Raw genomic sequence first — 21,920 nt, 5'->3', positions numbered from 1 at the left:
GGTATGCAATTTCTGTCCCCTAATTTTACCTTTATTCGTTGTGGAAATGGTGTGCTCGAGCTCGACCTACCTGTTCGGTGCATTTATTCTACGTCAATCACATTAGCCTGCGACATCCTCGCCTTCCATTCTCTAAATTAGTGGCATGATAGCGACGACTGACAATGTTCTAGTGGCCTCAAATATTGCTCGCCACACCTTTCTCACTGCCACTGATAAAAGAATGTGGCTGGTCATTTTTAACGTTAGCTGATGCATGCCACTGATCCAGACCAACATGGCTGTGCCCTACGCCTCTTCTACCAAGGAGTATATCGTTTCTGTACTTGCTGCCGTGGATTCGGAGTCATCTGCTGTAGCATCCACATCGTGCTGTTTAGCCGATGGCAGTTTGGACAAAATTTGAGCGACCGACCCCCTCCCAGTGCTTACTGCCGATCTCTGCCACATGTTATGACTGACGACCCTGTTTAATTTTTTATCGTGGTCTTGGTCAGATGCCAGTTTTAATTAACTCTTTGGTTCCGCACCTGAGACGCCGGTGACTACCCGATGAGATCCTGTGTGTTTCATGCCGGACGCTGATTAGGCACGAGAAAAAAATGCTCAATAAGTAAGTTATTCGAAGTTGCTGCTGTGCCCACGAATCACCAGCCTTGCTGTCAGAGTGTCAACAGGTGTTAGTGCGTCAAATGCAGGCACTTGAATGAAGTATCACCAAAGGACATCTGTCCACTGCTGCAGACTGATGACCTCCTGGTTGGTCTTCTCCGGTCTACTTAAATTTCCTTCACTGACCTCCGAGATATACTGGCAGAGTTCTTTTGACGATCGCACCTCAGATAGACAGCATTCGTTACTACAGGTGGTCTTCTCGAGCATAATGTCATGCAGCCGAGGTGGTGTAATTCCACAGCCACATTTGAATATGGCTACACACGACCATCATCTGGCAGTCAGATGAACTCTTAAACATTTAGTTTTGGTTGTCGCAATATAACTCTGCTTGGTCATCTTGCTGGTACCTGTCGTGTGCCGACCACTTCTCAGCTTCGTGTCCATGTTGGCATTGGTGCAGACATCTTCCACAAAGGAAAGGCTGCTTCGGTCGCGCCACGCAATATCACCAGTTCATGTTGCCCTACACGCATCACTAAGTCGCGTCGATAGACAACAGCTTCATTCTCGCATTTTCCTGACCCAAAAACACCGCAAAGGAAAATCTAATTACTTTTGCTACTGACTTTTGTTTGCCAAACTTTGCTCCTGCCTTGGTAATATATAAGAAGGAGGATGCGCTTTGCTCCGTTTAACCGCCGCATGATTTTGTCCAAACGTGTTTATAGTGAGTGACACAGAGTGTGTATTGTCAAAGCAACAGTTTTTTCTAGGCAATGGCCAGGCAGTGTCACTGGCATACGCAATAATAAGGTTTGTCTCTTCGCTTCTTACCTTTGACGTCAGTGTCAGGGTCGTGAAGGACCGAAGACCATCTTTACATTACAACCCACATGGGCACCCTCTTCATGTGCTCCGCCCGCCATTGACAACAGTTTCAGTGCAAGCGTCAAATGAATATCTTTCATCAAAGGAAATAAACGTGTCCTTATTCATTTGCATGTGGCTCCTGAAGCTCCATTTATCTCGCCATCCCCGCCACCGATACACTACGCACTGAGTCATTCCTCACTTCTTGGCAGCAACCCTCTAGGAACAGGCGTGGTGGCGAAGCATAGAAAAAAGTTCATGCAATGCATAAGTTAAAGGGGGGAGTGATATAATAATGCTTTAATGTATGAAAAAGAATACATAGTCTATCGAACAAGCGAGTTGTACGGAGAAACCTCGGAGTCATGCGCGCAACAGTTTTGACACCACAGAACACGAACACACAGCGAACTTTTCCGAAGTATTTATTCGCTGTCGAGTAGTGAAGTGGGGCTAAGGGAAAACGAAGCAAAGTGCGTCCTCCTCCAATGTACCTACGGTAGAGCAGATATCGAAAAGGAAAAAGCACCAGCGTCCGTATTTACAAAAAGGTCTATTGTTTAAATTGTGTGTAAAAAAGTTCTGTCAATTATTATGTTTGACGTGCTATTAATGAAGGCAGTCAGTGAATGGCAAAGACCACATACGAAGGAGAAGCATTGTGAATTCGGCCCCAAGCGCCTCTTTCGCCACTCGCACATACACACGAATGGCGGCGAAATACGAGAAGGAAGCTCTCCTCCATGATAGTATCGCTTCTATGGCGCCGCTAGTTTTGGAGGCATCCTACGCATCACGGGAGGTGGAACCAAACTATCTTGCATCCGCAGTATCGTGGAAGGTTTCACTTGTTGAGGTCACACCTCACATTTCACTTCGTTTTACAGTAGCGTTGTATTTAACATTACGATAGTTGGACCTCTGGCTGTAGCGGATCGCTCCCGCCGAGGGAGCCGGCTGTGCAACTTTATCCTTAGGAACCCGTAAAATGCTCGATTATTAAAGTGGAGCGCAGTAGTTTAAACTAGAGCGGTAAAAAGAACATCAATGTAAAGTGCGAAGTAGGACCATAATACCCCCAAGCGATTCGGCTAACTAAAGTTGATAGATAATACCCATAGCCTGGTCCACAACTCATGTTTAGACATTCGTGTTGCATATTTCTCGTGTCCTGAGTTTCTCACGTCATTCTCCACCATGGAGCTCTACGACCGCTGTTGTTTCATAACGGTCACTCTTTTCTTTCCATATGCGTTGACTATATTAAGCTAAGCGCCGTCTATCAAATGGTGACAAATTGTATTTAGGTACCCCTTAACGAAGCGATTAATGCGACGCTGTCGATGTACATTTCTGAAGACCACCCTAATTAGGAGAGCAGTTTGACTTAGATGACATTCGCTAACAGCTTATCCCGCCGTGGCACTACCGTCTTTACTTTTATTTTTTATTGCGATAAAGACTTGCCCTTAAGGCATAATTCTTGGAGCATATATGTGTATTATATGTGTGCTGTGAGGCCTGTGTTGTGTATGATACCGTCTTTACTTACTCTTACCTGTTGTTTGTTCGCTACACCACGTTGTCGTTTGAGATAATTCAATCGGCTGTGCCCATTCTTGCAGAATGTACCAGCGACGCGGCCGGCCACATCGCACAGGATCATTTTTCTGCATCGCAGCTGATTCGAAGGGTCCCTTAGAACAGCCACCACTAAGTCTTTACTTAACTCCTAACTTCTTGGTCTTCGTTTGTATGCCATTCCAGCCCATCACCATTTCTTCGAAACTTTCGAGGTAAATACAACTTTAATATGTTTAAGACCAGGTTACCGAGGCCACATACGAAACTGTCCAGTTGGTTGTTACCTTATTTTTTCCCCATTGGAATATTACTATCTTCTACGCCATTCTATGTAGCAGCTGCGTCATTGGCACACTCATGCCTACTGCTGGTGCCCCTGAGCTCACCGTCCCTTAAGGACCTCCCCAAATTTTCTAGCAGGTTATCTATAGAATTTGCTGAGCATCCAAAATAAATGTTTTAATAGAGTTCTTATTATCTTCCTGGACCTGTACTGCTTTCCTCGCTACCGAGCATAGTCCGCGAGCATAATACCGAGCCAATTCATGGCTGCTGTCATCCAAGTCATGAGGTGGTTTAACAGGTTTTGTCAAAATACTTACTTGTTTGTGTAACAGCACCGCCAATTGTTGTACCTTGACCGGAAATGTAACCTGTAATGTAAACATCAGGAGTGCTGGAGAACACTACCTTGCAGAAATCCTTATTTTTTAGAAGACCTAGTTATAGTTTGGTTGACTTCGCAGGAAGGTGGAAATGTTTTTTTTTCTGAATTTTATAGAAACTACAACAAATCACTGCTTGGTATAAGGGCATTTATGCTTAGTCAAAAGCTAGCTTAAAATCCAGAAAACAAAATGTTTTCTTTGTTCAGCTTTTGCTGGTGCAAACGTCTGGTAACGTCTGCAACTATTCTTCCAATTTTCTTTTAGAATACACATACGGCTTCGTCCCCTTATAAGTTTAAGACGAGGCCCTCGGGATTTTCACCGCCATTTCGTGGTTGTCGCGCGCTCAGCGCCTGAATATTTCAATCACTTCGACAAAATTAAATCTACTCAATAGAGTTATTATCTAGTTTTGATTAATATTTGACAAATATTTTTGGCACCATCATCGGCATGCTTCATCTAAACAGTAAACACAGTACCTAGAAAACAAAACTCTTCAAGTTACCGTTCAATTAACGAAACACAAAGCAAACTATAGTTTCTCACAATATAACTGAAAATTGTTTAACGTGTTCCCCAACCAGTATTCCTAAATATCAATAAAATCCTGATTCATACCAAAGCTTTTTGGAAGAAAATAAAAGTTAGTGCTCATAAAAGCCGCCTAAACACATTTACGCTTGTTCTCCCCAGCTTATCGCATACGCTTTCAGTGTCTGACTCCACCTAGAAAGAACACCGGTTATGTAAAGTTTAAATTGAGAAAGCGTTTTATGCGTTGCATATTGCAATCACTCAGTTCAGCCCTTGGGCGCGGCCGGGCAGCCACCATTGAACCACGTGGCGTGACGTCACGACAGCCGGAGGAAAAGCTGGGCCCCAACTCGCGCGCAATATGCAACGCATTCTTGGCTTAACCAAGCTAAGCCTGGCCATTTTTTTTCAGCCATGCAGATATACATACAGGTGTGTGTTTTTTGCTATGCTTGACGTAATTCTACGTAAAAAGTTTAAACTTCAAACTGCGGTGAGTATCAACTGGCAGTGAAAATGGTACAGATCAAGTTTTCTATTAGGTGTGATACATGATAGCCATGGCTGATGAATACCAGAGTAGTAAACAGTTTAAAATTTCAAAACTTCAATTGAGTCTCCTATTGAAGCGTACTTCGGTCGCAGCATCAATGCGCTTTTGAATCGAACGTTCTGATTCGACATCTACCTCACCAGCCGTACTATTGTAGCAGTGAAACAGAAAACAGCTCGTACTGTGTACTTTTTAAGCGTGTAAAAAGAACCCAAGTGGTAAGTATTATTCAAGAGTCCTCTATGTCTTATAACTGTTCTGTATCTTTGGGTCGTGTTGTAGATATTGTATTAAAACTGAATAATGTTCGATCACTCAAAACAAGAGCTCTTCCTTTGCAGGTTTTTAAACACCCTAGGGACGATTAAAAAAAAACTTGCCAAAAAGAAGAAACAAGTTTTTATGCGCATATCATTTTTATGTTAATAAAACACAACACCAGGCGAACAATTTTCTGTCAAAATTGTGAAGTCTACACCAAATGATGGTTTACGCTGTAACAAGGCAGACAGCACTACGCACAAGTCAGTATATGCCTTCGATTTCAATGTCAAGAGCTCCCCACATCATGCGATGCTATTTACACCAAGCTCAAACAAAAGAACGCGCGCCATCTAGAGCAAGTAAGTGATAACGAGCACGATTTGAGATGAGCACGGGTTGTCGATCGCATTTTTTTTTTTTTTGTGCCCGCTTGACGACCTAAGCTCTTCTACCGTTTCTAAATGACTAACCACCAGGTGAATTATTATTCATCCAAACCACCTTTAACTTTCCAGTCCTCGTATTTAGTGGCGGCGTCAAGTTTTCATATGACCATTTCGCGGCTTTTCGCTCAGTGAAGCATACCTAGCGCCACTGTAACCCGGTGACAGTGCCATAACGTTTCAAAAAACAAGGTTCCTAAAAATTACGCAAAAGCACTTACGTTAGTGCTAAGCATGTTGTTTATTAAAGTAGAGGGTACTAGGCTGAACGCGCCGCCCTGGGTGACCACAACTGATAATTCGATAGGCGTCCGTTATTCGAATGTTGGTAGACATGTTCTTAAACAGAATAATTGGCGTTGCCACATTCCTATATGCTTGATGGCCAAACACGTATTGCATATACGCACACCTACTGATGCCGTAGCGTGCATACAGCTTGCGCGATGTATTGAGAGGCATGTATAACAAGTACAGTTATATGTATTTAGGACGTTCACACACATACAGAATGCTGTTTAATTAAGAGGCTGATAAGTGAATGACTCTTCCGGCTAAAACGCTGTGTCATTCGCTCTCAAACTTTACACGTTGATAACACTTCACATTCTATGCATTTCGATACTATGATTGCTCGAATTATTAGCGTATTTCTTGCAGTTAACATGAATAAAATGAGTGAGCTTAAGAAAGCGTATAATCTCTGGAAGCGCAACGGTGGTGTCATATGTTATTGTTCAAGCTAAGCCATGCTATGGGCATTGTACAGTGTGCGTCTTGTTTCAGAAAGGGTACTCGTTCAAGCTTACCCTTGAAAGTTGGAATATGTGCCTGTACCCATATTATCGTTTTATAAAAACAAACTCGAGTAGCGACCGCATCGTTTCCTTAGAAAACTTTACGATTTTGCACATTTCTTTTTTTCGTTTATGCTCAAGCACGTACGTGCCACTATTGCCATTTGGATTACTCATTAATGTGATTATTGATAACTTATTCATAATAACTGTTTAGTTGTATTTACGCTATATTTGCTGATATATTTTGATTTTATATTAGGTTAAGTTACCCATTCTATAATTTAGAACATCGTTACAGGACCAAAACATGCTCTTCTGATACAAGCAACAAGTGTAGTCATGCCGAAACATAAATATTGATGGACCGTCAATTTGGACAGAAACACTAAATTATGTGCCTTATTAGTGGCTGTCATATCACAACCATCGGCGTGCGTAGAAGACATGACTGAATCCTAAACAACTCTTCTCAATAATCTGTGCAATATTCCATAATTTGTGCATGGCTTGCGAAAAACGAAATAACACCTTGTAAGATACTTTTTGCTCCATCGTGGTAACTGATGGTCTAGTAAAAACCGTTCTTAATTGAGCGTCATGTAATGGACACGTATTGCAGTATATTGACAGTGACAGCGTAACAACTAGCACAAAATTTTCTTGCATTGATTATTATTGCGTGATCATAGACATTTCATTTTTTACACAATTTAAGTAGCAGATGGGGTCGCAAGTTGTTAGGTACTATCATCTATTCCTACATATACACATCACTGTTCCTGTTTGTAGCTTCCCCTGTACTGAAATTAACTGCAAATCAATGATAATGTCTACTGTTTTCTATAGGCTATAAAAATTCAGTCACAGTGCACACGACAAAACATACGGAAAGAACACACGGCTAAACAATCAGCGCTTTGTCCAATCACTGTATTTGTATTTTCTGATGAGCTGTCACTCCGTTTAGTTACACCGTGCATGAAATTTGCACGATTTCTGTAGATGAAATTTTAGTTCATTAGATGAACTTAGCTCATTGTTGCTGTTACCGAACCTACTTTTGTAATAAATTTTAATTAATGATGAGAGAGTGTCATCGATGTTTTCTCTAATTACATAATTATTTTCTAAGTCCTTGGAACAATATTACCACTGTTTGCTCAATTAGTGCTACATTTAGACTCGCATGTTCTTTGTTCTCTTACCTGCACTCCCACCACATGGTCTTGGTTGCGAAGATGGGTATCCTGTAATATATATACAGTGAATAATGAGGCTGGCATAAACATGCAGTTCAGAAAATTTTGAACAGAATTATAGAGCAGTATCAAAATAAGAACAGTGGTTCGGCTTGTGGGGCATATACCAGGAGACATGAGAAGATGTCAACAGCTGTTGTTTATTGTCGCATGGTTTAAAGCAGTCCCCAGTTGCCTAGTTTCAGTTTCTTCCCGAATGACTGAAACACTTTCTTGTGTTAAACAAAACAAAACAATTAGAACACCTAACCAGTTTTTCGAAGTCCACTATTCCCAATAACGTGGTTTCTAAAACATCTCTTTCATGTTGAGCAGTCTATTTCAAGAATTTTTCGGCAGTCATCAAAAAAAGGTATATTTGAGCAATTGTAATTAAAAATATTAGCTCGGCATCAGTGCTTCCATCACCTTCTGGGCTCCGCCAGCTAGTGCGATGTTGTTTACCAAGGGATGCCTACTAGCCCAGTCACACACTTTGCTCCTTGAGATGGTCGTTCAGTGTGGCCTATTTGACATGTAAAATTACAGAAGCAAGACAGTGTGTTGTGACCTTCTGCATGTGGTTCTTGCGGCCAGCTTGACATCTGTGATCTGTTAATTGTACGTTCTTGAATCATAATACTAGTTCTTGTAGTGTAAAAAACAGAAGCCACACATTGCTTCACCGTTAACATCCTTGAGACTATGTATCCACCATGTCTATAGGTGAAAAATATGCGAATGCCCTCATTATAGTATAAACTTACAGTCTAGGAGAATCACGCGCGTGTGCCATTGTTAAAAGCTTCTCTGTCATTTAAGCCAGAATTTTGCGTGGTTACGCTACTTAACGCAACCGTCTAACCTAGATGTGCAAGCTGCTTTCTAATGGGTGGTGTGAAGACCTCTATAGCTCGTTTTTCAATCTGCTCGTTGCCACACCTCACTTCACCATTTTTCAGGGCGTTGAAAAAAAACGCCAAGCTCCCCTTGATTGCGAGGGGTATCTTCAGCACACACAAGTTCACCGTCGAAATTCCTCGGGTACAGGAATCGCTGCTCTTTGTTCAACTGAGCATTTTCGTTTTAATTATTTTAAGGGATATATAAGGAAAACTTGAAGCCATTCGATTATGCACCTAAATTTTTTGCGCAAGTAATTTCAACCTCTTAGGATAGCTGAAGGGCTAAAATTACAGTACCTAACCCTCGAATTCCGCGTATTTTAATAATTCTAAGAGAACTACATACCGAGGTAGTGGTGGTTGTGCAACAGCTTAGCTGGACATCCATTTTCGCAAGCGAGGAATGGCTAGTCATTTCCTTTTTGCTCGTCGCTGTAGCCGAGCTGCGCTGCCGCAAATTCATTCACCGTACAAAAGCGCGAATGCCGCCTAACTACCGGCTGAAATTCCTTCCTGCCTGCTGTAAGTGGGAACTATAACAACAAACAAAGCATCTTGCACAATTTGTCTCTACTGTAAAGATGAGTGCAGCTCGGGGATCAATTGAGGGGTCGTAAGTATTAGAGTTCTCCCAGCCACGCTGCGTACACGATTGGCTTGCTGAAAGTCGTTCCCCTGTTTGCGAATTCATTACGGATGATGTTTTATATTTCCGATTTACGAACACCCGCACTCTGAACAGGAGATACCGTAATCGATTGCCTGTGCATCATTAATGGGTGAATAATTTTTCGGGCGTAGAATAAAGCAGTTGTACACAGGAAAAACTTTAAAAGAGATATTGACGCCGTCCTTCCGCGGAATGCGTGTCACCATTTAAATCATACCTTTAATTTAGGCTAAGTAAACGTGGTGGCACCATAGCGGTAGGATGCCCGACACCGGGCACAGTAACTTTGTTGTTGCCACTACGGACGACGCGGTGGATAAACAATCTGGCTAGCAGTTGCATGCTACAGCTAAACGTTTTGTTCTCATAATCAATGTGCAGAAGTGAGCTCACTTCCATTTTTGAGACATAATCGTAAAGAGAAATCATAGTGAAGTACAATTCTCTGTTTTTCAAAAATCCGGCCCACACTGGAAAGTAGTATAGTTTAAAGATGTACTCCCAAATTAACCATAAAGCATGCGTCATATGGACACTAAATGACACATCCTAAAGGTTCTATTCCGACTCGTAAGCACAGCGAAACGAAGACAGAACCATCGTGAAGGAACTCGTCAAGAGCCTTTCCACCAGAGCTCCGCATTTCCCTTGTTATTCTTCATCGTAGCAAGAAAATTACGCATGCGGCGGCAGCCACCTCTCGCCAGCAGCGCCATTATATCTGTATTTTGTGTGCGAAAGGCATGAGTGAAATGCTGACGCTCATTCTGCATTAGCATGGGATCAACATCCGAGAAATCTTTTCCGCACTCACCAGATTACTTCTGCGCCCCATCCACCGTTCACACAGTAGCAAGGTACAGAAGATTGTTTACAAGATCGCCTGGGCTGACTGCGAGTGTTCATTTATTTGGTGAGACGAAGAATTTCGTGGAGTGCCTTCCCCAACACGCAAACAATCTTCAGAATTTCAGTCATCTTCGCAGCGCAGTGGCCCGGCGCTAGAAAATAAACTGACCGGGTACTGTAGTTCTCTTGGAAGCACAGGGAAATCTTGCAAGGTTTGTTTTCTGGAGTCTTGGCATATACAGCAGAAAGCAGGAAATTTCTTCTGGTTATTAGCCCACTTCCCTTTATTAAACGCTGAAGAACTGCGAGAGGACTGCGAGAGACTCGGTGACGTCACAGGCATGCTGGAGCGGGCACGACCGAAAAAAGTTTAAAAGCTGCGCTGCTGGCTCTACCCATCTCACCCTGAAACCAGGAGCCAGTCCGGCCTTCGAAATGTTGGGAATTCTAAAATATTTTGTTTGTTTCTAAGCTCCATCCAATCAATATTCCCCATTTTTCTTGTTCTCGTAACGGAATACCAGTTCGCAAACTGTGACGTGCACGTGCCAAAGACGTGTTGACACTAGAAGCCGGGCGTGGCCTAGCCTGGGCGTGGTCAGTACTCAGCTAGTACCGTTGGCTGATATTATAGTCGCATGCCCGCACATTCCTGCGTTAACATATCCCTATGTACCAAAAAGGCAAGTGATTAATAAATAAAAGAATAAATAAAAGAATAAGTCCCCATTTTAAGAGAAAGCCGAATAATGGATTGCGACAGCGAACTAGCCGACAGCTATACCAAGTCAGAATATTAGTTCTAACAGCCGTATAAGCTTGTACATATATGTTTACCAACTACATTTTCTAGCATGGTGTCACGCACGCACAAGCAAGCATGAACACATCTGACTCGAAGCCCGCGCACACTCGCTGCCAAAACGCGAAAGTGAGAAATCTCGGGAGCAGCAGCGAGTGAATTGATCTTCGTGCAGTCTGTCACTTCAACGTGAACTAAGCAGTGACAATACAGCGCAACCGAAGCTATCAGTACTCGGCACACTCTGCCCCCATATCAGTACGCTTTCAGACAGGACCCGCGTGGCCGCTCCCCACGCAGCCGCCACCGGAAAGGCCCCCTCCCCTTACTCCCCGCTCCCCGTGGCCTTGCACGTCATGGAAGGCGGCGCACTGCCTCCCCACTTTCCTCCCTCGCGCATGAGATTGGGCTACAACAGTCGGCTCACCTTCGCACGATTTCACGCCCACATACAGCATGCGGTGCGCACTGCGTTTTTATCGCACTTTAACTTTCCACGGAACATCACGACCACGAAGATGGCGCAAATGTGCTTTGAGTATCCATGTAATTTCATATTCCATAAAAAGACGCGAAAGCTAACGTAAACTTACAACCGCGGCACTTCAGCTGTTTCAGCAGATGATGTATTGTGCATGTATAGGTGAATGCGTGTGCGGAAAGTTTAGTTATGTACGTGCAACGCCACCATTGCTCGAACGCTAATCACGGAACAGAACAAAGCGCAATATTCCTTCAACCAATGTTACAGGCCGTCGCTTTTGTAGAAAAGATATGTGACGATATCGACCTCGACAACAACTGTTTCCTCTGAGCGAACTTGTTTATTATTACTGCAGTGTTCAGCCTAATTTTAAAATAGGAAGCCGTGTGCCCTTTTGCCGTATCTTTTTTTTTCCTTTTTTGTCCTGCTATAGGTTTATGCTCTACGTTGCAGGCGCACATCAGTTTTTTTGAAAATCGATATTAAGGGTGTTTTTCAGAAACAGTTCTGCTAGACATACAGCTTCAACAACGCGTTTAATGATCGCGTTTGTGGCCGTTCACCCAAAAGGTTATTGTTCGCAGAAGCGTGAAAATACCTACCACCACCAGGACCCCCCGGTTGTCCCTGAGCGCCCGAGTTATCTGAAATAACAGAAACGTTTCCGCCATATGACACACAGGCTAATTCAATAGCTATCAACTCATAATTATATAGGTAAATTCACTAATGTAGCGAGTAAACAAAGTTATACAGCGATGAACAGGCAAAGTTAAAAAAATGCTAGGTGGTGATATGAAAACGGAGGGAGTAAAGGGGCGGAGGATGGAAGGCAAGTGTCAGTGGCGCGGTGCTAGTACTTGTGCCACAGATGTGAGGGGGAATAGATGAGTTGCAAGTGGGAAATCTTCAGTGCATGATGAGGGGACAGTAAAGAACGTGCCAAGAGGGTGGATAACTGGTGTAAGATTGCTACACGTACCCAGGGAAATCCAGGGATGTAAAATCTCTGCACTGTTTCCTCTCATTCTCCTAAATATAGTAACTATTTCGCTGGTCACACTGAATCAACTTCTCCATAGGCAATCCCTGGATATTTTATTTTTTTTTTTGCAAGCTGCTGTGTAGTAGCAAACCAAGTGCCAAAAGTTATCGCGCTACATCAAGAATGATTAATATACGACACAACTTTCAAGCAATGATTGACAGCAGTGGCTATGGTAATGGGTACACACTATATAATGTTTTCAATACCGCTTTAAACTTTCACACAACATCAACGTTTGATAACGGTCATGGCTGTCGGAATTGCATTCTACACGTTTCAAACAGCCAGACAAGTTATAGTGCAAACCACAGACGTGCGTATATGCGCCAACACAAGCAATAAACTGAGCAAATCAGTTTAGCTTCACGTTGAGAAGGCCCCAAAGGTACAATTTTCTTACTGCATCTGCAGCCGCACGAGCTTCCTGGGCTTGGACAGTCAGGTGGTCTGTGTTGCTGGCAAGTAGGCACAGGACAAGGGCCCGCAACTACAAATGAAAACATACGTAATTTCTATGCATGACAAGTCTATTATTGCAATACTGTTCGTGGTACACTGGTACACTCAATACACTGTTGAAGAGTTTGGTTAAAAAAACAGAAAAATATCACTGCCTCAGAAATACTCATTGTGTTGCCGTATTCACCTAGACAAAATTGTATTGCGTTAATTAGGTATATCTATTGTTTCAAAAAGCGTGTTATTAAGTTCTGAACAAAACTTTATTATTTCTCTGATCAATATGACCCCCGTCCACCTTCTAAACATAGGATAATCGATGTTCTTTCCAACGCCTCACGGTGAGTACAATGTAACCATCTGCGAGAAAAGCTAGTCGATAAACACACGAACCCAACAGGCCCGATGCCTACTTGAAATGTGAAATTTTACGGAGTGATGAGGTTAATGTTTGACGAAATTAAAAAAAAATTGTCACCCGCAGCCGGTAGCATTATTCCAGTCCTTCAGTTGTATTATTAATACAGGGAAAAATTAACGGCACAAAAAGTTTAGAAACATCAACAATTAGTTGAAAAAATTTCAAAAATTGCCTTCTGAATTATTTTACTGTAGATATTGCAATTTAGGAATTGCAGCCGACGAGTTGCCAAGCATAACGATTTCAAATCAGTTTTGAGGATAGCATGAGTTTCTGGATATGCGCCATCGAATCAGCGGTGGAGATGCACTATTGTTCCACATATTTCTTTATTAAAAGGCTATTTTACCTACTGAAGCACAAAAGTAAATGGAACGCTTGTGTGATTTGTCGTCCAGTTTGGCAATGAATATCTAGAAAGTGCTCTACTTATTTGTAAGTAAATATGCCTTACTAACACATCGGCTACATTTGTTAAATAGCAATATGTGGCGTAAAGCAAATTTTACGAAGTTCATTAGATATTTTTTTATTGTTGAATATGTTTCGATCCCTTCATCTCTATTTCTCGATCTGCCCGTCTCAATGACGAGCAGCCGATGATGAACTCATATCCTCTCTTCCTCTGAGGCCATGCTGGACACATGGTTCGCTATTGCAGAAGTTATCAGCCCTCTCCGTTGTCTAGCCCGCTTTAAGTTACTCTGGTCCCTTCCATTCTGCTCAACGTTATGCTCACCGCACCAAGTACTCTGCATTCGTCGACCTCGCTGCCCGCTACACGATGTTGCCATGCGCCCAGACGCGTTCCATCTTAGTCAGCAACACGTCGCCACATTCACTTGCACTGAACTAAACTGGCTGAAGTCACAAAAGGCGTGTAACCTTTTCGCATGTCTTTTGCTGGCTCGATTCTTTGACAGACCTCACCTGCCGACTAGCCCGCAGGGCCCTTCGCCTACAAGTCTATTGTAGTCCATTGCCCACAAGACCGACCGCTTGCTCAATGAGACCGATTATATATTTCGCTAGCCTGTGGTGGGCACTGGATTCTTAGATGAAATGTGACTCTTTTTTAACTCACCTCCTGCAGATTGGTGACGAGCAGCGTTATCATGCCGCCTTGAGTCAATTGATAAAGTGATAGGGCTCATTAGCCAGCGACGACCCACTGCACATGTTCACCCTATTTGACGGCACCTTGTATCAACGTGATGTGTACTTGTTTCTGCTTCTACCAGCGTACCTGCGCTCCATAGCTCTGTGTGAAATATACGACGCTTCAATCGCTGATTACCTTCCGCTCTGTAGCACCTATGACCCAATGGACTGCCTCTTCCAATGGCCTAGCCTAGCGCGCTGAATTGATTGTGAAGTGAATGTCTGAGAGTCCTGGTAACGAGTCAAGAAATAATTTATACTTCCTCCTGATTATGGCACAGGAATACGACTGATTTCTCGGCGTATAACTGCGCCGCAGCCAGCCTGGCTGCAAAGAGCATTCAGAAAACATACAAAGTGAGTGGCTGAGAGAGCCACAAATGTTGCATACAAGGGATCATCGCCGAAGTGGGTGATATCTGCCTCATAGTACATGTTAGGGCCGCTATTTCCTAACTAACCGATATTTTGGATTTGTACCGTGGCGCTACGACAGCAAAGTATGCGTGAGCACTGAGCGCTGTTTCGTGAATATTTTCTTGACTTTGGCGAAGTGAGATGTACATGGCCTTCAAGATTTCGCAGCGCACCCGGCAAGCCATTGGCATTCCCAGATCGCGGAGGCTACAGATAGCCGAATGTTTACTTCCTATCTCATTCGATACACGGCGCCATAGAGAAATTTTATGTAATTGAATCTTCCTTTTAGTCGTGAGGGCTGTTTCTGTTTCCTTCTACAACTTGTTTTTAAACGGTCCTTGTTTGTAATACAACACTGCTTGTTGTCAAACATAGGAAGCATTAAACTTTTTCCACTTTTTTGGACGGCCAGAACCTGGATTTCAGAAAAACCTGTGAATTTTCCGTCCTTGCGCTCCTCGGATAAGATGCCACAAACAGCAATTTATGACTTGTAGGCCCATGATGTGAAGTTTCTCTGTCGTGGGTATTCACTCTATTATATTTACCCAATCGATATTCTGCGTGGGCCGTTCTTTCACGCTGGCTTCGAACTTCTGTGTCCCTTTCCAACATTCGCATCTGGAAAGGCGTGAGTTGCCGTCGCTACACGGTGGAGTGCGCATTGACTCAAGCGCTTTAGCCCAGCTCTGCAGCGGACGTCTCGGGCTTTCTAATTTGCGACGCCACCCTTCCTATGGTCTCGCTCCTTAAGCACAACGGGATGATGCTTCAGGCGTCCGTGTCATGCTAGGTGACACTCCAAGAAGAAATACCCATTGTATGAAGGAGAGATAATAACATACCTTCCTTTGTGTAGGCTGGCTTTCATCTTTGTCAGAGCTTGCTTTCACTTTAAATAAACTGAATGAATAGTTTTACTCCCTGCTCTACTTCTTTGTAAGAATATTGTAAAAAATCCCACTACAAGACTGATTCGAACCCACAGGGTCTGTGCCACGCAAAAATTACCGCGAAAAATAAAATGCGGTGACATTCAAGGTCCTTTAAAACATTCTAAAGACTGTTAAGCTCTAAGGTTCTTAGGACCTCTATGACATTGTTCATCATAAAAAGAACCCTTCAGACAAAGCTTGCAACATCATAGAAATGTGTCCACCAGAGACAGGGGCCCCAGCTATCAAAAACGAAGAAGCTGATTTGCATGTGTTTCTCTAACACTTCCAGTTAATAATGTGATAATAATTTAAATAATTTAAGAGTATTCAGACTATTATAATACGGTAACACGGTGTCAACATCGCTTAGCGGAATTTTTTTTTAGTAACGGATGCCCTGATGAAAGAAAGTTTCTGATCGACTCGTAATTCGGAAGCTGGTTGCAACGCGACGGCTCTTGAGAACACCTTGAACGTTACAGGCAATGCGATGACAGTTGTAAAGGAAAGTCCACGTTTACGCGTTGCTCATAATTTTATAAATGAAGGAAACAAGATCCCAGGACTCATGTCACGAGGAGGCCATAATTTTTCCTTAGGAAAAAACTAAGGATAAAACCACAACATATTTCAAATGTCACTAGTAATTCAAACAGGTATACGCTGGTTTTCTTCAATACATTTTAGACATGCAAAATACACTTACCTATTGGCGAAACGGCAGTCAAGGTAAGGAGTGCGCTGCACAGCGCAACCACGTAACACCTCATGGCAGGCTGCGGATTAGTATGAAGAACTGCTGAGTCCGAGAAATGAGATAGGTGAATATAGAAACGTCCCTTCTTTCCTGGTGTATCTTTCTACCCGCCTGGCAGTGCTTACCCATACATGCGCTAACCCTTCCAGGTGCGTAGACCGATACACCGGGAAAGAAACCACAACTAAAGCGTGGGAAGAAGCAACACATGAACACAGGGCTGCTTCAGCCCTCTTCTTTCCTAACACTGCTTCATTTCAGTTTAGAACTGAAGATATCCCTGCACATGACAACACTAATTAAGGTGTTGGCATGCTTGACTGAATAGTTCATGTGCCGCTTGCCGTACTGGTGAATGGGATCGTGCGACTTTTTTTCAGTACGACGGTTGGGAAGCGGTATTTTGTTAATTTTCATGAGCAAGAGATTCAGATTATTGCACATATATAACTCCTTTTGCAATACGTCAAGATTAAATTGCATATTGATACGCCAACCTACTATATAATGTGCAATTTTTCCTAAGTCTACTTTGCTATTACATAATGATATGAAGTTTCGGCCATTTACCAACAATTTATCATAAATATGTAATAACTCACAGATAAATGGACTTGACTAACGGCGATATTTCCAAAAAAATTGAGTGTGCGTGCTAAAGCATGGAAGAAAAATAAGTAAAAGATCAACTAGGAAGCACACTGCAAGGCACGAAATCAAACAATACAGTATATGATGTTTGTCTATGTAGCCTGAATTTATTGAGTGCTTAGTAGACAAATCATAGATTATGCCGAAGAAATCAAACATTGATATATTGTAGCTCACTACAACGTCATCGGTACGTCATAAAAATTAAACTTTATACCCAGCTCCCTCTAGAGAAATAGCAGTCACATTAATTGTAACTGACCGCTTTGCCCCGACGCCGCTGGACTGCTACTGCGGTACGATATTTTTTGAGCAGCGAATAAAACGTTCTCTGCATTCGAACGTTTTAAATCAAAGTACGCAAATAGCTATTTTTGATAGCGTTTTGTTGGCGGCGCGTGCTTGCTATATTGTGTCAACATTTAAGCATACAACGTAATCATCAGGCGAAGATGATGAAATTCCCAAGAATTACATTGCATGAGACACAGAAGTTACAGTTGCTGAAGGCCTTCTACGCTGAACTTTCAACATGCTGCAGCACAACCTAAAAATGTATGTGTACTCCTACATTACCGCTAGATTAGCTAGTAGCTGTGAACTATTACTCCTCCGTCCGTTTATCCATAACCCGACATCCCTATGTTGTTCTAGTCTTCAGCCCACCTCACCATAACCTGACGCACTCTTCCGATATGGTGAATAAAAATAAAGTTTCCTCAACGCCACCTTTGCAGAGCGAGCACATGTCTCCAGGATAATGCACACTTGAGAAGTCGAAGCACACACCACAACGTATAGGTCGCGTGCACTGCAACACTAAAAGAAACAGGTGGCGCCACCAACGGCGCGGAACGATACTTATCAGTAGTATCGAAGCAAGTTCGCGCGCTGCAGAAACAATGACACTTTGCACTATATTCAATAGCGGCAAGAAATAGGTGGCGCCGCTTTTATTTGGGTTGCTGTTTTCAGAAACCGTTACGCAAACATTCAGGACGTACGTTCATCGATCAAATTTCATGAAGTTCCTGGCAAAAACCTTGAAATGCGCAACCGATTTGAGCCGCACGGCGTTCGATCGTAAAGATCAAACGATTCTCGTGTTGCTGTTATGCTTTTTGCCAGCTATAAAATTGATAAGCTCTCCTTTTGAACTTCCATGTAAAACTTTTACGCTGTGGTATTATACACACGAAAAGCATCTGTCCATACAATTACCTTACAGCGATAACATTGCACGCCTAAGTATAATCTCCTGAAATATTGTGTTATGGTTACGACCGTTATTGGGAGGCTACAAAGCTGAAATTTTAAGAGAGAGTTTGCTGCTCAGAAGTGAATACACAGATTAGCTGAGACTTCCTTAAACGTACATTTCTCCCAATTCTGTTCTCCGCGTCATCCACAGAATACCGAAAATGGTTTACTTGCATCTTCATTTTCTTTACTAAGAGTAATATGCTTTTCCGTGCGCGAACACGCATTTTCTGCGCGTTTAAACACCGGTTTTACATTCCGCACTTTCCAATGAACATCGCAAATTCTGAAAACCTAATTCAAAAAAGAAACTATGATTATGAATAAGAATCAGACGTGACTAATAAAAAATGTCATCTCAGGAACAACGATGGTCTAAAAGCCGGCACTAGAAAAACTTTGATGCTGCATAACTGATAGAAATGTGCCGTTCTTTCCCACTAGCGACATCATAGCTTGCGCCGCATAAACGTTCCCGATGTCATTCACCGAGGACACATTTAAATGCCCGAGGTACACGAAAGGACGCGGTGCTCGCCGTTGGCAACTGCACAATGTAGACGTCGACAAAGCAAGGACCCTATAACGTAAAACTGTTCCAATATGTATTTATTCCAATCTCCTGACGTCATACTTGCGTAACCGCCGACGCAAGCATCGGGCTATGACCCGCAGGGTTGTCTGAACGGACCAATAAAATGGTCTCCTCGCTTATAGGAGGTAACTTTTGTTTGCTATAAAAACGAATAACATTGCCTACACTGAGCTACTTGTCTTATTTACATGGCTGAGAAGAGGCGAGAAGCAAGCTCAAGTGGAGAGGGATTCGATGGGGCCGAGTTAGTGCACTGGAAACCGACAACTGGATGAAGAGGCTTATGCCGGCGTCTTTGATTGGTCCGCTTTCCCTTACTTATCTTGCGGTGGCTGGTCGAAAAACGCGACGGCATGCAGGGGAAGGCTAAGAATACCGCTAAAACAGATCCTCAGCAAAGAATAGCTGGCAGAACGAGGTTGTAAACATGCCGAAAGTACTCGAAAACGTTTCACGGCCACGCAAAAAGCTTTATTGTATGCAAATAAACGCGTGCTCTCCGGCAGGTGCGTGCAGCCAGTGCCTCAGCCATCATCTGCAGCAGCCATCTTTTTTGCCTGTCGGAACGGGGCAGCCTGCGACTATTCGGAAAACACTCAGATTTGTTCGGCACATTAAGGCGTCTTTAACGCGCACATGTCACGTTCACGTGTGAGTTCTCGCGGTTTTGTGACGTCGCATGACAGGCAGGTCAAGTGGGTGCCGCCCGAAAACTTTTGACCAATAACCGAGCGCTGACGCGAAAAGGCGCCGAATCATAAATAACCGTTTTCCTTTTGTTCTTTCCCGTCATGCATAATCAGTGTGTTTATGCCATAGCAGATGCGGAGCTATCGCGGTTTTCGTGACGTCGCGTGACAGACAGGCGAAGTGGGGGTGGTTCAAAAACGTTTTTGACCAATGGTGGAGGGTTGACAGCAGAATTGGAATATAAGGGTTCGGAGTCGCTTTACGTTATAGCGCCCCTCGACTAACTTATGATAATTAATTCACTCAAAACGTCATATGTACAAATGTTACAAATCAGCATCACCTACTAGAAGCGTAACACTGCTCACTTCGAAGCAGTGTGAAATGCAGAAGAAAATAAGCGGCGCACAAGAATAGGTGGCGTCATTGCCTCGAATGGCGCAATAAACGTCGTTTTTATTCCGATAGCAATTACATGGACACTCCCGCCGCATTATTGCCGTCACGATCGGCGCGATGTTCCGTATAAAGCCTAAGAGAGATAACACCGTCGCCGCGCGTTGTATGCTGTATATGCATGGGAAAGCACGCGATGGAGGCCGGCGATCGCGGCTCTATCTGGCGGCGTGAAGGAGGAAGGCGGAGAGCAAACGCGGCGTCTTCCGTCCTGCAAAAGGCTGCGGGGAAATGGGAGGGAGGGACGGGGGGGGTGGGGTGGCGTTGTGCTATCGCAGCAACTTCATACTTCGCGACCGGGCGCAAGAGGAAGTGACGACAGCGGTGCAATCTTGCGCGCGATAGGGAGGAAAGCGGGCCGGCAGCGCGGGAGGGAGGATGGGCGGCTTCTACTCTGCCACAAGTGCGTACTTTGCACGGTCATGCGCGGTGGCGCGCGACGTATGTTGAAAGCGATCTGCAGACGGCTCGTACCTTTGTGCGCGCTGTGTTCTCACCGCACTTTCATTGAAGCGATAAACAGCGCGAGGGTAACTTCGCTCGCTGCTACTGCCGCGCTTGCTCACAGCAGCGTCTTGACAGGTGTGTCCGCGCTAACCCAGTGTGGTGTGTGCATGTTTGCTTGTGCGTGCTGACAAAATGCTTGTTATTTCGGTTAACAAGCAGATGTTCCCAACTTTACACGGTCGACAAAAGCACTATCCTTACTTCGTATAGCTGTCTACGGATTTGCTATCGCAATCCATGATTCACCTTTCGGAGGAAGCTGCTACTTCTTTTTGCACGTTTTCAATATAGCTTGCCGGCGGACATAGTTTCTTGACGCGGTAGAGTTCAAGGTGTAATTATTTTTGTTTTCTAATATTCTAACGTGCGCCGCAGCGCAGGCGCGTTTCTGTGGCCTCTTGAATCAAGCGCTGACCAGGCTGTTCGATGGGCGCGTCAGGTTACACGCGATTCAGGTATGAGCGCCATCCCCCTGCCGCCATGCCAGCTCATGATGCCCTTAGCACAATTTCAGGGTCGAGCAAATTTTGGGAGTTCTTGTGCAATGCCGCTTATCGTGGTGGCTATAACGGGAAACAGTGGGGCACAAAAGAATCACTGTGTGCATCTCAAATAAAAAAAAAATTTCTGAAATTATTGCGCTCTCTTCTGTGATGGCTTCGCGATGTCGAAATGAAATCGGTCGGAAATTCAGGAGGCTGCAATGTCTACTGAGCCTCTCTTCTATTGTTTGCAGGGACGCTACGTGCAAGTTTTAGCAATCGAATTTTTTTTTGGCTCTTATTTCGACGGGATAATGTACCCAGTTCATTTACGTCTGGTAAACACCGAACACAATGCCTAAAGTGCCATGATGCGCGCTTCATATATGTATGTACAGTAAACGTATATTTTAGTTTTCTCGCGTTATTAACCGTAATTCTTTATGTTATAGAACTTCCGTAGAAGACTAATAAAAGCTGGTGGCTATTGTGGAATACACTGTTCCTCAGAAAAGAATGACATGTACAGTAAATGCGCGCATCGTGTAGGGCATGTGTGCCCCGTTTGCCAGTACTTACGTGCCGAGATGCAAGAGGCTGTGTAGAATTCGGTCTTGCCTGATTGGCCTTATGATAGCAAGCTTTCTTTGCTGTCCCTCTCATTGTTCAGTGGCTACCTCTGCTACACCAGCAGGATTTATGAAATATGACAATTGCTTTTTTCTTCTTTTTTTCTGTCTCTCCTCTGGCGAAAAGTGAGTTGAAATGAATTTGGACTGTAACATGTGCG

The 21,920-nt window shown here is 43.6% G+C and overlaps 2 protein-coding genes across 2 annotated transcripts in view; one reads left to right on the top strand and one right to left on the bottom strand.

Moving 5' to 3' along the window:
• Positions 1 to 21,881, bottom strand: part of LOC126533830 (uncharacterized) — a 36,635-nt gene extending 14,754 nt beyond the window's left edge. The window contains exons 1-6 of the mRNA XM_055072424.2: positions 21,710 to 21,881; positions 16,439 to 16,508; positions 12,734 to 12,820; positions 11,888 to 11,929; positions 7,543 to 7,584; positions 3,675 to 3,725 (exon numbers count right to left, since the gene is read on the bottom strand). Coding sequence (XP_054928399.1) covers positions 3,675 to 3,725; positions 7,543 to 7,584; positions 11,888 to 11,929; positions 12,734 to 12,820; positions 16,439 to 16,508; positions 21,710 to 21,793 — 376 coding nt within the window. The 5' untranslated portion in view covers positions 21,794 to 21,881. The remainder of the gene's footprint in view (positions 1 to 3,674; positions 3,726 to 7,542; positions 7,585 to 11,887; positions 11,930 to 12,733; positions 12,821 to 16,438; positions 16,509 to 21,709) is intronic.
• Positions 20,505 to 21,920, top strand: part of LOC126533837 (uncharacterized) — a 54,554-nt gene continuing 53,138 nt past the window's right edge. Inside the window, exon 1 of the mRNA XM_055072423.1 lies at positions 20,505 to 20,544. Coding sequence (XP_054928398.1) covers positions 20,520 to 20,544 — 25 coding nt within the window. The 5' untranslated portion in view covers positions 20,505 to 20,519. The remainder of the gene's footprint in view (positions 20,545 to 21,920) is intronic.

Source organism: Dermacentor andersoni, chromosome 7, assembly GCF_023375885.2.
Source record: "Dermacentor andersoni chromosome 7, qqDerAnde1_hic_scaffold, whole genome shotgun sequence".
In the NCBI taxonomy this organism is placed as follows: Eukaryota; Metazoa; Arthropoda; class Arachnida; order Ixodida; family Ixodidae; genus Dermacentor; species Dermacentor andersoni.
This window is presented reverse-complemented; position numbering and strand designations above follow the sequence as displayed.